Consider the following 17,793-nt stretch of genomic DNA (forward strand, 5'->3'; position numbering starts at 1 on the left):
GAAATGTAAAAAGCAGTCAAAACGTTAGGGGGAAAACCAGATAGAAATGCCTTTTCCACAGCAAAGGGGGAGCAGCGCCCAGCTTGACTGGCCCAGCCCCGCCAGCTCACTTCGTCCTTGCTTCCTCCTCCTCCTCTGTGGCTTCTTAGGGCTTTCCATGCCACAAGCGCCAGCCAGGCACTTGCCTGAATCAGACCCGCTGCTGCCAAAGACAGTTTCTCCCATAAATTCAGACTTTTATCGGTGCTTACTACAGCTATTGAATTCACTTATTGTAATACCACACCTCCCATTAAGATTTCAATCAGTGTTTCCACTGGAAAGCCTTACTCTCCAAGAGTTATAAACCTGCCTGTATAAAGTTGATTACTGCTGAAATTTAGCATCCAGCTTCTTGGCTCCCGGCTACGTTTCTTTCTTGCTTACCTGATCTCTGTTTGCAAAAGCTGATGTAAATTGGTTTGGCAAGTCTGGTTAACTCCAGGGATAAACAATTCCTGACTTAAGAGGCATGCGCGGAAAGTGATGGGATGAAATTATCCAAAGTTACCTGGCTACTACATTAAAAAATTAAACTTACTCCAGATATCTTTTTTCTCCCTTTTAAATATTGATATTTTTTTTTACCTAGGAATGCAATTGAAGAATTTCACCATTCCCATTGGCTTACAACCTCGAGTATTTTTTGGAACGGCGCACAGCGCTGAAGGGGAAGGCAATCGCGGGAGGTTAAAACCTTTCAAAATACATCCCAGCACCTCAGTGCCAGCGGCCGCTATCACTGCAATGCCCTGCGCAGTAGGTGTTGGCACGATTTATGTAGCAATCTGAAAAGAATCTGTGGTGTTTGTTTTATTCCCACAGCGTGATTGATGGGTTCCTAAGTGCACGGCGACACAATCAGCTGAGCGGTGACGGCTGGGGGGTTGATAAGTTGGGAGTTACAGCCATTACCGCTTGTCAGTCCAGTCAACTGCAGAAGTCCTCAGGGTAGTCGTGACCTGAGGGAAACCACAGTGAGACAAAACCCGCTGCTGACAGGGTCACCGCTGGACCATCTCCCCTGCATGGTCACACTGCCACCCATCTTGGACTTGGCAGTGCAGGGGTAAAGGCAGGACTTGATGATCTTAAAGGTCTTTTCCAGCCTCATGGATTCTATGATTCTCTCCTTGGTAAAGAATACACACCATTCAACCCAAAGAACAATTCCTTGTTCAGTTCTCATCCTCGCCCCTTCCAAATGTTAAAAGATGGCTACCAGCATGACTCAAACCACAGAGCAGGAAAGGCTACTCAAGCACTGTCTTGCAACAGTCAGTAGCTTTGTGACAGGCAACTGAGTAGACAAAAGCACCAGGTACTCCAGAAACACATCCTTCACTGGGAGCCCCTGGAACAACCTCAGCTCCTTCCTGGAAAAAAAGACTCCAGGCTTATACAATCATTGAATCCCAGCCTGGTTTGGGTTGGAAAGGACCTTGACGCTCATCCAGTTCCAACCTCCTGCTACGGGCAGGGACCCCTTACACTAGAGCAGCTTGCTCCAAGCCCCTGTGTCCAACCTGGCCTTGAGCACTGCCAGGGATGGGGCAGCCACAGCTTCTCTGGGCACCCTGTGCCAGCGCCTCAGCACCCTCACAGGGAAGAGCTTCTGCCTTAGATCTAACCTGAACTTGCCCTGTGTCAGTTTGAACCCATCACCCCTTGTCCTGTAGCTGCAGTCCCTGATGAAGAGTCCCTCTCCAGCATGCCTGCAGCATTATGTTTATGTACAACATGTAAATAAGTATCTAAATCCAGTGAAGGCTTAGACATAACAACACAAAAAAGAAAGCAATCAAGTATGAAAGAAATTGTATTAATCTTTTATTTTTTTTTTTTTTACAAAAATAAACATTTTGAGAAACAAAAGCACCTTTTTTTCTTTCTCCTGACTGTACAATCTACAAAACAGTATGACATTGGTCACTTCAGCATTTATTGCTTTCACTGAAAGCAAATTCTCTAGACACACCATGCCTGTAAAACGCATTTATATAGAATTAAGGCTAGCATCCATTCGACATTATTAAGGTCATTTTACTTCCTTCATTCTAAGAATTAGCAAGCGGTGCCTTAGAAAACCAAGGATTTGATGATAAAAAAATATGAATAACTGCAGGGTAGTCAGCCAGTCCTGTTCCACCGGCTGGACTGCTCTGCCAGTCTGTCCAAGATGTGGCTTCCTGAACAATTCAAACTGCTTCAACAAAAGGCTTAAGCACAGGCTTAATTGTAAGCATATGCTTAGGCCTATCCCTATTCAGCAAAGCACTCGGCACTTGAGTAAGTCCCTACCTTTTCAGTGGGACTATTCATACGCTGATGTGATTTGCTAAACCCACAAAATGGCTCTTTTAAATCAGAAATGAAACTTTATGATAACACTGGAAGCAAAGATGAAAATTAGCTACAGTCTTGCAACTCTAAACTGAACCAATTCCTTCCTTTTGACCAACAGGCAGGCACCGCGTATTTGATAGCTGTAACACAAACGCTGATTGTCTCCAGTTACGTTTGCCATTCAGCTTATAAACTGATATGTTTCAGTTACTCCATTGTGATTTTATGTGCCCAAATAAGCATCAGCGTGGAGGATACAGACTTCCCATAGAAATGAACAACTCTGGTCCCTGTACGTAGACATACAGGTCAGAAATGTCATGCTACCCTTGGTCAGAAAAGGCAGAGCCGCCAGCTGATTCAGAACCCAAGTGATTCCCTAACAGTGTATCATATCTCGTATTCTGCTTTCTTTAAAAAAAAATAGAAATAAGAATAAAAATCACATTTTCAAAATGTTGTTCTATTGCACATTCATCCTGGTCATGCAGGTTATTTCTTTAAAGTTCTCTTTAGCACTCTATAGATTAGAATGAGTAATAGTGCAATTATTCCTCTGGCCACAGCCACCTTCTACCTAACAGCTGCCTATATTTATACACAAACAGCTTTTATCACTCACACATCAGACGGAGCCACTTTAGGTGTCAGTCTGTCACCTTCACATACGTTATCTTGTCAGGATCAGGCATGATGTGATTTGAGGCCATCTTGAAGAAGACAAGCTGCCGACCTGCACCGAGTAGGAAAGGGGGAGAATGGAAAAGAAGTAATTTAAAAGTGATAAGCAAATTGTTGCTTACCTTAAAATACTGTAATTTCACGTTCCTCTTCAACCTACGCACTCTTCAGGCAGCCCAAGACTGAACTGTCTCTCAACTTCAAATGGTATAAACCTGAAACGCTTTCATCTAAAAGGACACCAGACCTCCCCTGGTTTCACTACATTTATTATGGTCAATACGCGGCTGTGCGCAGCTAACAGTAAATGAAGATTTTAACACCCATGTCACACAATCTTAAACCATTGTTTAAAGACTATCCCACTGATAAAACCAGGCTTGAGTTCAGGCTTTAGGAAGGATTTAATTTGATTGTACAGGAGCAGAATCATCTCTGTGTACTTGACTCTCTGCAAAACTGGTCAGTGCAACGCATGCTGAACGCAACTTGCCCCCAAGTACTGATCGCTTTGTAACTCTGGGTTTTAAACCTGCTAGAACAAGGTTTCTGCTCCTGGAACAGAAACACCAGCCAGTGGTAACAGCCTGGGTGGTGTAAGGCACCTGCCATATATAAACCAGCGGCCAATGGGGGCTGAATGTGGTGAGGTTTCACCCACCAGTATGTGCAGGAACCACAGGACAGTTCTTGTATCAGAGATACTTTCCACGTCAGTTCAACCTCTGCCTCTCCTCTCTCTAACTGCAGGAAAATCAAATGCCCTCTCTAGAGGGCTCCCATAACACTGCTTTCTTCAGATGCTTCACACTGCTTTTGCATCAGATGGGATGCCCTAACTGAGCAAATTCCAATGCTGCATTTCAGAGACCCAAGTGCTCACGCATCAGGAACAACATGGTAAAGGGAACGGTAAACAAGACCAAGACTGCTATGTCTCATTTGCTCTTGATACTGTAACCTGAGACAGGAGCTGCTCCAAACTTCCTATGGATTTCCCTCTACCATAATAATATTTTTTTAGTCTATTAATTAACTTTAGTAGTGTGGCTATAGATAGTCTGACATGAGGATCTAGTAGCCACTGGTTAGCCACAGGTTAATGTACATTAGTTTTTTTTTAGGTTCCATAAAAGTCTCTGGTCACACCTCCCAGAATCACAAACTAATGCAGAGAGCACCTAACCACTCTGAAATGTACGAACTATCTGAAGTTTCTACTTATTTCTGGTGCTTTCAGAGCTGGGGACCTACCAGGCACATATATAAGCCTGGCTGTGATGTGTATTTATGCTGCTTAGCTAAGCACAACTAAAGCACCCAACTGCACGCAGGGCAGATTTTGACTTCAAGGTTAAGACATGTAGTGATTGCGGATGTACAGACAGAAAGCCGAGCCTAAACAACTTGCCACACCAGAGTCTGTGGCGGAGCAAGGACTTCAATCATCTTCCCCAAGGCATCAGCCACCCTTCCTCCCAAAGCCAGGAGCAGGGGAGCTGACCCGGCCCTAGCAGAAAACAGCAGGCGCAGGCAGGGAAACAGCCCTGTGGTGTGTAGGCAACATTGCTCTTTTCAGCAAGTGTATTCTGTTAGACAAGGAAATGAGCTGTGGTGGCCAATGGCATTTTCCTCTGGAAGCTCTGTTTCTACCTGGCTTAAAACCTTCCCTTCCCACTGTCCTTTAGCCAAAGTCCTACTGCTAGAAGCACAGCGCTCCCACCGGAGGCAGGGAATCTCTGACACCAGCCAGGAAGTCCCAGCTAGATGCACAGGAGAACCTGTTTGGTGTTTTGCCAAACTGCAACAGCCACATGAATTGGAAAGGTTAATTTAAACCCAGGTGCTGGTCCACGTCCTGCACATCTAACCGCGGAAACAGGCCGCAGGCTTTTGGTGGTGTTTCTGCTGCTATGTTTTACAATAAAACCTCAGACCCCACGGATTGGAGACCTGCGGCCCATGTGTTGTAGCCCTCTGAGTCTGTCTACAGTTTCCTCCTCCCATGAGAGCAGGCAAGGAGAATCCCCATCAAAACTGGAACTGCCTCATCTGGAGCATCAGGAACTATCCCACTTCTAGCTGGGGGGTCCCACTTCTAGCCCAGAACTCCCCCCAGGCTGTATTAAAACACAGCATCCAGACTATGTGACCGAGCTGCTGTTTCTGCTCCACAGCATCCATGACCTACCTGTCCAAGTCGTCTGGTTGGTAAGGACAAAAGCTTTGCACTGGGAGTAGCTATCACAGATCTCAATGGCTTCATTGACATCGAACACAGAGAGGAGACAGCCCTTATGATGGTACGATGGCCAGCATCTGTAGTTCTCATCGGGAATAAAAGCTTCAGGCACCCGTCTGTACTCTGCAAATAACCAGAGCAAAGCAATCGTTTTGAGAGCTCCACCAAACTCCTTGTTTTTAAAAGGCAAGGCTTATTATAACAGCTTAGAAGCAGGATATATGATGGAAAAGGTGACGGGCTAGACTTCCAGCCCTGGTTTACTCCCAGATGTGTTTATAGCTCTGCGCCTTACTTTCCTTTTCCTTTCCTCCTTTCTTCTTCTCACCTTTTCCTCCAGAAAGTGTCTGCAAATAAACAGCCTGTGCACAAAACCCTTTCCCCTTCCCCACTGCGTAGGCAAGGCTTTGGTTTTATTAGGAGTTTCACAGGAAGAATGTCCCATTGAATAAACAGCATCCACTTGAATGAACCGACTCACTGTCCTACAGTGTCCTTCACAGTGAGCAGGATTGTCGGGGTGAGACCCGACCAGGCGTTCCCAGCCCTCCCTCTCCTTCAGAAGAGCATGCTATTTTCCTCAGGCTCCTTTAGATGGAAGAAAAGACAGGCTTTTAATTAAGCAAACTTTTTTTGCTTGCTCAGATCAGCACAAAGAGGGAGTCGCTCGATGGGCCTCCGAAGAGAAGGGGGAGAAAAACAAGCAGTGGGAGCATGTCAGCATGGTCCTTGCCCCGCGCCTCCGCGCTGCCCTGCCCGTTACTCCTCTCCCTTGGCTGCCGTTCAGTCTCACTTGCCTTTATGAGCTGCCTCTTGTTCTCTGTTCACAGCTCCTCTCACTTTCCCAGCCGCTGATGGGGGTTTCTCTAATGAATGCATCAGTAAATCCAACTCATCACTTATAAACATTTCTGTTTATCACCCAGATGCACAAACTGACGGCTCCCTCTCGTCTCTCCCCTTTCATCCCCCCATCCTATTCAAAAAACTTAATAGACTCTTCATTTTCTCTAATTGTATCTATTATGGAAACCAGAGCTGCCTGCCCTGACTCACAGCCTATTCTTAAGTCGCTTCGGTTGAGGCATTCTCTGCTTGACATTGCAGATTCAGCCTGATAGCATTTCATACAGCACATTGTACGAACATCACTGTGTCAAAGGCGAGTGTGTCTTCTACTCTAAACTGCTAGTATTTCAAGTGGGAAAAGAAGTACACATCCAGAAGTGCTCATTCACACCACACAGCCTGAAACAGTGGGAAACAAATGCAGTAAACACATTCTATTTTCAGTCTGGCTCATTAAAAGTATCATAAGAAACATTCCGAAACAGCAAAATCAGAGCTGCTCATGTCCCACTTAAATCAAAGGCAAAAGAGTTTCCATTAATTCAGAAATGGCAGATTTACGCACATGAAGGAAAAAAAAAACACATAGTTCCCCATTACTAATGGTCATTTCTCCATCAAAGAATGTATACGCATCCACTCCCAGGGCACTGCTGGAGTCACCATCCCTAGAAGTGTTCACACACCATACGGCCCTCAGTGCCATGGGTTAGTGGTGGCTTTGGCAATGCTGAGGAATGGTTGGACTGGGTGAGCTTAAAGGACTTTTCCAACCTGGTTGATTTTATGATTCTTCTGAAGAAAAGTTGGAGCCTAAATCAAACTGTTACTGGCTGGATAACTGAAGTCCCTTTTTTCCAATTTCCGTATCATCTGTACAGTGTAACAGTAATTAAACGGAACTGAATTATATTCTCTTCTCTCTCTATGGTAACTGCTGACTATTGATTTGTACCTCGAGCCAATGTCGCTAAAATAATGACCACAGATTACTCATATTGATACATTAATAGTGGCACCATGTGCCACTGTATCAGTGTAAAAGCCACACTGACTGGATGTAAAATAGGACTAGCCACAACTTTTCATGGCTGCGGGAGTTCCCCCTAACACTTTACTGTGCAAAACCCCACGCCACAGAGGATGCTCGCAGAAGGATGGCCCTTGTACACCAGCAGAAGATGAAGCATCTGCCTGGTTCTCTGCGTGAGCAGGGAGCATGTCCTAGCCCTTTCCAAGAATACTCTTGGAGCATGCCAGGCTCTGTGCCAGGGCTGGGAGGGAGCTGCAGCATCCCTCAGCACACCATCAGCACAGCCTCGTGTCATGTCATGCCTTTTTCTCCATGCAAGGCAGAAGCCCATCTAGAAGAGCCTTATTTTGAATCATTATTCAATGTTTAAAATGTTCGGCTCCCAGATATGCCTCTCAATACACCTGCAGATATGCCTCTCAGTATGCTCCTCAGCACTGCTTCCAGTACAGCTGTCAGGGGTTAGGTTCTCGCTGACGTAAACAGATTTAAAAAGAGCAGCAGTGATTTATGGGACACAAGGCTCTGTCAGACGTAGGAGTTAAAAAGTTCTCCCTCTCCATTGACTTTTTCAAGGTAACTGAGCCTGGTAAATCATTTGGGCAGCTTGGGACACATTAATCGACAGAGTTGGATCAGGAATAACTGCAACGGTGATAGCGAGCTCCTGGCTTGTTGGTGCAAGAGACGATGGAAACCTCCACGCTGGTCCTTAGGGTGGCCTCACACACAGCAGGGCCCTGTGGCTGTCCTTGCCCACTCCCTGCCAGTACCTACATGAGAGAAACAATCACCATCTGCAATGACTCCTGGGAGCAGGGCAGTGTAACAGGCACACAGCAGCACAACCCACATGCAAAGAGCATTTTCCCTGGCTGGGAGATCAGCAAGTGCCACACACGTGAAAACAAAGCCCCTGGAGTCTAAGTGAAAGCAGAGATATACACAGGCTCCACAAAAGCAGCTTCTGGCAGCACTCCTGAACAGGCAAAGACCACAGTGTGCCTGCAGTCTGGGGATCTATGCTGCGTGCAGGGAGAGGAGTGGGATGCAGGGAGGAGGGAAGGCAGCCCCTCTCCATACTTGCATGGCAGGCAGCAGGGTAGCTGCCAGGAAGTGCCTTCCCCCTGGAGCATCCCCATGGGAAGGTGGCTGCAAGGAGCAAAGAATGGGGCACACAACAGCCCCAAACCCATGCTCCCAAACCTGCCAGGCGCTCTTGCCACACTGGGAAGCCAACACGGGATCTCCTCTTAAACTATTAGGAGAGCCACGAGGATGCTCAGGGGCTGCAGCACCTCCCCTATGGAGCCAGGCTGAGAACATTGGGGCTGTTCAGCCTGGAGAAGAGAAGCTGCGTGGAGACCTCAGAGCAGCTTCCAGTGTCTGAAGGGGGCTACAAGGATGCTGGAGAGGGACTCTTCATCAGGGACTGCAGCGACAGGACAAGGGGTGATGGGTTCAGACTGAAACAGGGCAAGTTCAGGTTAGATCTAAGGCAGAAGCTCTTCCCTGTGAGGGTGCTGAGGCGCTGGCACAGGGTGCCCAGAGAAGCTGTGGCTGCCCCATCCCTGGCAGTGCTCAAGGCCAGGTTGGACACAGGGGCTTGGAGCAAGCTGCTCCAGTGGAAGGGGTCCCTGCCCGTGGCAGGGGTTGGAGCTGGAGGAGCTTAAGCCCATTCTATGATTCTAGAGCAGAAATTGACTGCAACACCAACCAAGCACTGGTCTGAGAAAACCAGATTTCTTTCCACAACTCCCTGTATCTTGAGCAGAGCAAGGAGCAGAGCCCCTGGAATCTCTTGTTTACACAGCAACAAATTTGGGAGCTGACCTCTTAGCCCTTATTTGTATGAGCTGTGAAGAAATGCACTCCCCTCACATGAACTGTAAGGACACCTGAGGGCTCCTCCATCAAGAAGGCAATGACATTAGCCCCAGCCTGCAGGAGAGCCAGGCTTCCCCTACACCCTGAAACAATCCTCTTGGTCACTACGGTGCAGTTACTTGTTCAATTAAGCAATATCTACTGGTTTAAAGACAGCTCCAGCTCGGGTTTTTGTCCTGCCAAGACCTGAAACTTTGCTTAAATGGAGTCCATGGAATTTGAAGGCCCGCGGCAGTAAATCACATCATAAAAAGGTCAAAGTTCTGGTCGATTTCCAGACTAATGGTGTTTAAAACCAATAAATACTTGCCTAATACTATAAATGCAGCCATAAATTTACACTTTTGCGCACATACACGTAACCTGACACAGAGTGCATAAAGTCTATCAAGGTAATGGCAAGGAATAGATCAGAGAAACGCTCGACACTCCCCCTGGCATCACAACAGAAACAGAATCCTTTTCTCCATCTACCGGTTTTGTGAGGATTGGAGCAAATAAAAGCAATACAGTTAAGCCTGATCTTGAGGTCACAACAGATTTACTCCAGAATAACACACAAGAGCCAATTCCCTGCTCACGGTTATACAAACAAATCCTGCTAGGAAACATTCTTCCTGCCCTGTAAACATTGCGAAGCTCTGAAACACCGCGCTGGATCTGGGCAGTCCTCAGAAGTCTGGGTCTGGGATATTTTTCACAGGTTTCTAGTGCATTTTACAAGTTTGCTCTGGTCAATCAAACCACTGCTTTATCCTGGCCTAAACCTTCCATCAAGAATCACCTGCATTGTCCCAAAGCCGACTACAATCCCTCAACACGCTCATTTTCACTGTGCTAGACTGAGTCATATAAATAACTCCACAAGTATATAATAAACTATGTGAAACTGCCTGTGGTTTTCCCCCTTTTAGCTTGCTTGAATCGCCCTAAATCTGACTTTAATCAGGCCTAATGACCGTTTATTTCAGCCACAGCAGCCAGATTGCAGTTTTACTACCAACTACAGCTACTCATTGGAGATTTGCCCCGTTCTTTTTTCTAGTTATCACCTGCCAATACACCATGGGTCAATGACACGGGCGCGGTAACGTTCATCCTTGAGAGAGAAAGCGCGTTGCTCCCTTTCCTCCCTCCTCCTTTCCTCCACTCTCGAGAGGAACACTGGCAGCTGACTCTGGAATTGCTTTTAATTGCTTTGCTTACAAGTAAGTCGAAAGAGCCTGATCTTGCCAATCTCGGCGAGAAGTGGTATTGAGCAGCGTTTTGCTTTACAGTCCCCACCGATTCCCAGTGAGCTTACGGGAAACAGAATGGGAGCCTAAAAGGACAATAATACACTTCTGGTTTCAGTGTGCTTCATTTCTTAGGCTGAAGCTTCCCTTGTGCTCCAATACCTCACATTTAAACACGCCTCTGACAACGAGCCTCTAAGAGCCATCAGCACACTTGTGCTACGGAAAGCTATTTTTTGGGATGTCTGAGACAAGGACATGCTAGGCCTATCCCACGTGTCTCTGCTTTCAATCATTTCTGACGAATCCCAACTGTTTGGAAGGCCAGGCGAGGCCTGGCAGGACACCGGTGTGCCGTCAGACTGGGAGATAGCCCTGCTCCACTGGTGAGTATTTCCGTCCTTTGGCTGTTCCCCGCGCGCAGGCTGGGAGCGAAGGAAGGCTTGCCTCTTTTTATATGCTTCTATTGTGCTTACAGTAGAGCCATATTTAAATCGGTATGTGGGCTGTCACCGAAACACAAATAAATAAGGAGAAGAACGACATGTTCCCTTGCATTTTATTCCCGTTAACATGACACAGCTGGAGCGTTTTTCCTGCCTCATCCCGGGTCTGCTCCCTGGGCTGCAGAGCTGCTCTGCGCCCACCGCTACCCCTGCAGTACACACCAAGCTCCTGAAGGCGACCAGCTCAAATCAGTGCCATGGATGTTTGTAAGCTGCATCTGGCCCACTTGCTCATCAAAACAACAATACTGTGATGATGGATGAGCCAAAAGGTGTGGAGAGTCACCTGCGCAGGGTATTTAAGCTTAAAGACATGCCTACAAGATTTGTAAGAGACACTCGTGACTTCAGTGCTCTCCAAAGGAGCCGAGGACCTAACCCATCAGCAGAAGGCATTCTGCTGTACACTGCCAAAGTGGGACCCGGAGAAGCTTAGCAACAGCAGAACAGGTTGCTCAGTGAATAAGGCAATGGTTTGCATGACAGCGGAGATCCATGTGAGCAACAACCATTGGTCACTACACAGCCCCACCATATTCCCAGTGCTGCACTGGTGCAAAGGTCCTGTATTCCTGCTGACGCAAAAGAACGTCTGCACAAGGCAGGGCACGGAGGGAGACTTTCTGCCCATGCTTGCAACCTTTCCCCCTCCGCTGGCCACAAAGCAGCCGTGATGTCTCTGCAGAAGAAACACCAAATGCACCAGTGCCAGATAAAGCAGGAATCCGGGCTTGCAAGGACGGGGCTTCACTATGTTCCCAGCTGAGCCTTCAGCCGCGTACTTTTAGCCTTCCCACTGTGGCCTGCAGCAGGATATACAAACTACATCAAACAATACTGCAGCAACCCTGCACAAGCACATGAGCACAAACACCGCCACTTTCACCCCCAGTTTCAGTCTTGGGCGCATTGCTATGTGGTAGCCTGCAGTGAACCACGAGGCCCACGGGATGGCTCTTCCCTCTGTAAGTGTGATAATATTCACAAAGCTGCTTGGGCTCCTTGCCTTTAGAAGATGGAATATTTGGAAAGGAAATCACCAGAGGGAAGAAAACCAGCTCCATAAGTCTCCAGTGCTTCAGATTCAGAAGATTCCGGGGGGAACGGTTGGACTTGATGATCTTAGAAGTCTTTTCCAACCTAAATGATTCTATGATTTAGGATTTCCTAAGCAGGTTGCTATAGTGACCCTGCCGAATATTTTCTTCAAAACACTGTTGTACTGTAAATATTTACATACAGCATAATCCTGCCAAATTGTTTTAAGACAAAGGAAAACACAACGTGTCTTTGCTTTATGTCCAACCTTCCAGCTATTTTAGCATGGAGAACAAACTCTCAACTAACAGCAGTGGCTAATGATGCCTTTCTCTGGGCTTGCATACCCTCAGGCCTAATAATAGGTCATCTATTAGCTTTAATGAATAACAAAGCTACCCGACTTACTAGTGTTAGCTGATTTCACGCATTTCTGAGTAAATTCTGAGTTAACTGAAAGGCTGGGGCTTAGCTCAGGGGCCAGACACCCAGTTGGTACAAATCAATGTCACTTAATTGATGTAATAAAAATGTTGATACTGGGGCAGGACTTTACAAATGAACATCAGCCGATCTTTTTTATAGTCTTCTTAATCTGAAGAGTTAATGGAATGATTTAATCTTTTCAAGATAACATATGTCACAAGAAATACATGGGTTTAATCCACATTCTTCTGGATTCCAGCAAGAAAGACCAACAGTCAATGGAATATAAAAGTATTTGTTCATGGTGTTGTTTTAAACACTGTAATGTTCCTATCTCAACATTAACAGTAGTATGATTTATGATTACAGAACACATACATAGCTATCGAATGTCTCCCACGCCTCTACTCTGTTTCTAAGATACTAAAGCAAAGTCCAGAGCATAACATAATTTACAGCACTATAAAATCTTTTACAACTGAAGCACAGTGAAAGCTTAATATCCAAGACCTTTTGTAATATGACTATGTCATCTTGTTAAACTTTAGTTATGGGAACACTAGGGTTGACAAGAACATTCTTCATGTCGCTTCCTTCATGATTATCAGTATCACCTTTCTCACTTCATGGTGCTCATTGGACGAGGTCTCCCTTTCAAAAACATAGGTTCACACAGATAACAGACTTGTTTCCTCAGTTAATGTTTTCGTTACGGCCTTGGATCGCATGCCCAAGATCACGATCTCTTCTTTCCTAGCACAAATTTACAATGCTCTACCCAAAACAACAGACTCAGACCTAAGCCAAGCTCTGAAGCACCATTACATGAACCTTCAGTGGGTTTTTTTTCCCAAAAATCTAAACCAAAACAAAATCTTGCAGTTCTTGGATCTGAATTCTCCTTCAGTTCCGTTTTTAGGATTTCAAAATAGGTTATACACCGGAAAGGCTTTATTTTGTCAAAACCCTTTAGATGCCAGAGGAGACTGGCCCTGTTAATTCTAGTCATTTCTACTGTCTGAGAGACTGAAAATCCTGGGAGCCAGACACTGTGAGATTTCCATTATCTGGAGCAAAAGCAAGTTCACCTTGTGCCAGTCTGATCTTGGCACACAAGCATACGAATGCAAAGCTCTGATTAGCTCCAGTGTGGCTTAAAAACCAAACCATCCTCTCTGGTTTTACCTTAGCCTAGCACCCTAGGGTTGGAAAAGTCTCCTTGAACTTTCATCTTGATGCACAACAAGGCAGAAAAGGTTTAAAAAAAATCCCACAACTTTAAAACCACTTATTCTTTGCTTTCAGAGGAACAGTGTCCTCTTAGACCCCAAACAGGGCCAAAGCAGAACCCCAGCTGATAGCTTAGGAAAGCAGCCCAGTTGTCCCTTTTCACCCATCTTCTCCTCTACTGCCTACGAAGAGTTATACAGAATATTGGACCTGCTTCAGCCCTGGGTTTGGTGCTCAGGATGCCAGCTCAGCTGGGAACATCCTGGCAGCAGAAGACATTGATCACTTGTGCACCAGTCCCTTCCAGCAGCACTGTCCCACTCCTTCTGCAACTTCACTGTACCACAGGAGAACTTCTTATTCCAGAATCTCTAGGTAATTTATAATTAATAATTTATAACCCCATCATCTCTGGACTGAGAACATTAAAAACTAATTCTAGCATGGTATTACCAGTCAAATACCAGTTTAGGAAGGGATATGTCTGGAATAAAGGGATACGAACGGGTAGGTAGGCATATTTTCACCCTCACAAAATGACTTCTTCATACTTTTCTGGCACGGAAAGGGAGCCTTAAAATAGAAATAAATTACAACCCCTTTTCTGTTTGGTTAAAGTCGCCTTAGAACAAACGAGAAACAGGCCTGCGTATCTTAAAGGCATGGCAGCTAAGTCTGAAAACACATCTCAATCTAAGTGTAATTTCCACTAAGATACCTGATTCCTCAGGCTTGCTATTAGTTGAGAACATTTTCCTATCAAGGAACTTAATACTACACTCGTGGTCTTTAATGCAGACTGGCCAAATACGTTACACAAAACATCTACGGACTCTCAACATCTTTGCTCATGCTGTAGAGTGCCTAAAACCATGAGCAGTGTCCTACCAACAGAAAGGGCTCCTTGCACAGAAGGGTGTTACTAACCATGGACACAGGTAGCAGATTCTGTGTTATATTATCCAGAGCTCTACAGAATTAAACTAACACAAAAATGTGTAATTATTACAGCGGCCAAATATACATGGAGCCCTGCTCTGTATTAATAGAAACCTGCACTGTTACATTAACTACCACTGCCCTAAGCTTCTCTCCCCAAGATTCTTTATAAACACGACAAGCCTCTCAAATTCAAAACCTCATCTTGTCCTGATAGGGCAGTTCAATCTGGAATCAACCAGCACCACAGAAAAACTCCAGCCCTCCTGGCACTTCCTCAACAAAGGACGTGTTTGTACTATTGATTGTACTGCTGAAAATCATTTTGCTGCGTTGACAGGCATCACTCAGCACAGATTGTGATGAAAAGCTGAAAATTAGAAAGTTAAATGAACACCTGCAACAATTTTCCTGCCAATTTTACAACAAAATAAATATGGAATTATTCTGATAAGTGGGTCAAATTCATCCCTGGTGTCATGGCCCCTTTGAGGTTAACAGTGCTACGACAGCAATGAATTTGGCTGCTGTGTCTCTTTCGCAGAGCAAATGCTTCACTGAACTTTTCAAACCCCCTGTGCCAACATTCATCTTCATTTTGAACCCATCCTTCCCTCCTTACGGAGCTTTTCCAGCAAAGCCATAATTTTCCTATCAACTCGCAGTCAATTACGTTGACAGTTTGACATGAATATTGTGCGTACACAAAAATAATTTGCAAACCAGCTTTCAATTGTTAGACTTAAGAGTCATTTCCATCATACACAATCGTCTTTGATGTGTATAATTCCCTGAGCTATCCTTCCGGGAAGAATATGCATCCCTTCACATCACAGCAGTTCGAAGAGCATTTTACATACCTGTGGTGCTGGGGAGATTTTATGGCAAAGATACTATGCTGCAGCTTTGTTTGCATCCAGTCTTTGTTTCTCTTTTTCATTCTATTGCCAGCGAGCACAAATTCCAGTTTTCCAATCTACAGCTGCTTACACTCCAGGAAATTCCTGTCCGTCCCAGGAAATCCACAGAGGGTTATGGCATCTTGGTTAGATACCCCCCAACTCATGTGTGGGCAGGTTCTGATATGCAACAGCAGAGAAGTACAGGGCTGTGACAAAAAATGTTTTCCACAAACCTGATGTGGAGGCAATCATAGAATCATTTAGGTTGGAAAAGCCCTCTAAGCTCATCCAGTCCAACCATTGCCCACCACTGCCAAGGCCGCCACTGCCCCATGGCACTGAGGCCTCGTCTCCACGGGGTGTGAGCACTTGCAGGGCCGGTGCGTGCAGCCCTGCCCTGGGCAGCCTGTTCCAATGCCTGAGCACCCTCTGGGGCAGGAATTGTTCCTCAGCTCCATCTGAACCTGCCCTGGTGCAGCTTGAGGCCGGTTCCTCTTGTCCCATCCCTTGTTCCTTGGGAGCAGAGCCCAGCCCCTCCTGGCTCCATCCTCCTGTCAGGCACTTGTAGGGAGCCATCAGGTCCCCCCTGAGCCGTCTCTTCTCCATCTGAACCCCCCAGGTCCCTCAGCCGTTCCCCATCACCGCTGTGCTCCAGGCCCTGCACCAGCTCCATTGCCCTTCTCTGGCCCTGCTCCAGTCTCTCAATGTCTCTCTTGTAGCAAGGGCCCCAGAGCTGGACACAGGATTTGAGGTGCGGCCACACCAGTCCCCAGTGCAGGGGCACAAACACTGCCCTGGTCCTGCTGCCGCACTGGTGCTGGCACATGCTCCATTAGATTTCCTTATCCCCATTACAGCCTGCTCCCACCTATGGATGTCCAGCTATGACATTTACTAGCTTCAGAAGACACGCAGGAAGCAAAATCAGACAGCAGATCACCATGTCCACGATTTCCAGGGCCACCAAGCCCCATTTTCTGCACATTTGCCCTTTCAAACCTCAAAATGCACAGTCTCTGATTATAAGTTCTGAGAAAGACCACTTTACCAGCTTTCGGTGTGCGGGTCGTGTTCTGTAGGTACTCTCCACTCCTGTACAGCTCCAAGACTCTCTCTAGCTGAGCAGCCGTCTCATCTATTCCCCAGTGAAGTTCTCCTTTAAAAGCACAGAAAACAAACGAGTTAGACAAAGAAGAGCCAGCACAGGACAAAACAAGGCTGCACTCGAATAAAGCCCTAATCAGAATCGGAGCCCAGCAGTGCCCCACTCTTTGGCAGCGTTGTGATGTGGACATGAAATCCCTGACTTACCTCAAATAGGGTTTCAAACCTGGCATGAGCCAGGCACACAGTATAAGGTATAAAACAATGCATTGAAAATCCTCAAATCAGCTTTACAGGCACGTGCAACTACTCTTGTCCTTTAGGCATTACCTTAGTAAAGATCTATGGTAATATCGCTTGCCTCTGACTTCTCAGATATAAAAGCACCACTGGCAATGGGGAAGTAACCTACTTTTGTCACTGAAATTCCACTTTGCATAGACAGGGGTTCCTTTAGATCCCACAAGGAACTGCATTCTGATGTAGTTCACCCCAGTGCTGAGGTGCCAGGAGGAAGCAGATACCTCTGTAAAGCCCAGATAAAGTCTCCAACAGGATTTCTCTGGTATATGGGGCCATTCTTGTCTTTTCTGTATGGGGAAAATTTTCTCCTGGTAGGAAACCTATCTGGTTCTATTGCAGTGAATATAAAAGCAGCATCTTTCCCAATGCAAACATGACAGTCACACCGAAAAAGGAAATGCTCCCCATGACTGTGTTTAGTGTGATTACCTGTTGCATTGACTATCTTATCCAGTAACGGTTTCAGGGAGGATGGAGCACTGTGTGGAAGAAGATACGTGAAAAAGAACCTGCAATGGAAAAGTAACTCATATTGAGAAATTCAAAACGAGAGATTATAAATGTCTACTGAGCAACATAAGGGATAAAATTCCTACTGCTTCCAAGCCTGTTCAAGGAATATGATCATATCCTATACTCAAATAAATATATAGCTGAGACCATTTACCCAACCGCCTGGCAGACCTAGACCATGCTGCCTTATAACTACAGGCAACTGTGCAATTAACACAGAAGATTGCTGTGAAGCCCATTGGACTGTGACTATTTGTAAAGCTGTCTGTACTTTAACAAACTAGAAGGATGCTCTCAAACCCGAAAGCCTTGCGGGGGTTTTTCAAGCCTTGAAAGTGCATAGATCAGTTTTCTGCTCATTTCAAATAACTGGCTGTTATTTTCTTGTCTATAGTTCCCTTAGACTTACACATGAATTGCCAGGAGAAAACCTTCTGCTATTGTTTTAATGCCACTGCAATTCAGAACATCTTCTCTTTTCCTCATCCTTTATCTAAATTCAGGATGCATTCAGGTAGAT

At 45.9% G+C, this 17,793-nt stretch overlaps 1 protein-coding gene across 2 annotated transcripts in view; it reads right to left on the minus strand.

The window, feature by feature from the left end:
- Positions 1-1,847: 1,847 nt before the first annotated feature.
- Positions 1,848-17,793, minus strand: part of PKDCC (protein kinase domain containing, cytoplasmic) — a 37,347-nt gene continuing 21,401 nt past the window's right edge. Inside the window, exons 5-8 of one of the 2 annotated variants that reach the window (XM_065679289.1) lie at positions 17,190-17,269; positions 16,402-16,509; positions 5,258-5,431; positions 1,848-3,118 (exon numbers count right to left, since the gene is read on the minus strand). In XM_065679289.1, the coding sequence (XP_065535361.1) occupies positions 3,033-3,118; positions 5,258-5,431; positions 16,402-16,509; positions 17,190-17,269 (448 nt within the window). In that variant the 3' untranslated portion in view covers positions 1,848-3,032. The remainder of the gene's footprint in view (positions 3,119-5,257; positions 5,432-16,401; positions 16,510-17,189; positions 17,270-17,793) is intronic. The other variant, XM_065679290.1, reaches the window with a different exon arrangement.

The sequence above is a fragment of the Lathamus discolor genome, chromosome 5 (genome assembly GCF_037157495.1).
Source record: "Lathamus discolor isolate bLatDis1 chromosome 5, bLatDis1.hap1, whole genome shotgun sequence".
In the NCBI taxonomy this organism is placed as follows: domain Eukaryota; kingdom Metazoa; phylum Chordata; class Aves; order Psittaciformes; family Psittacidae; genus Lathamus; species Lathamus discolor.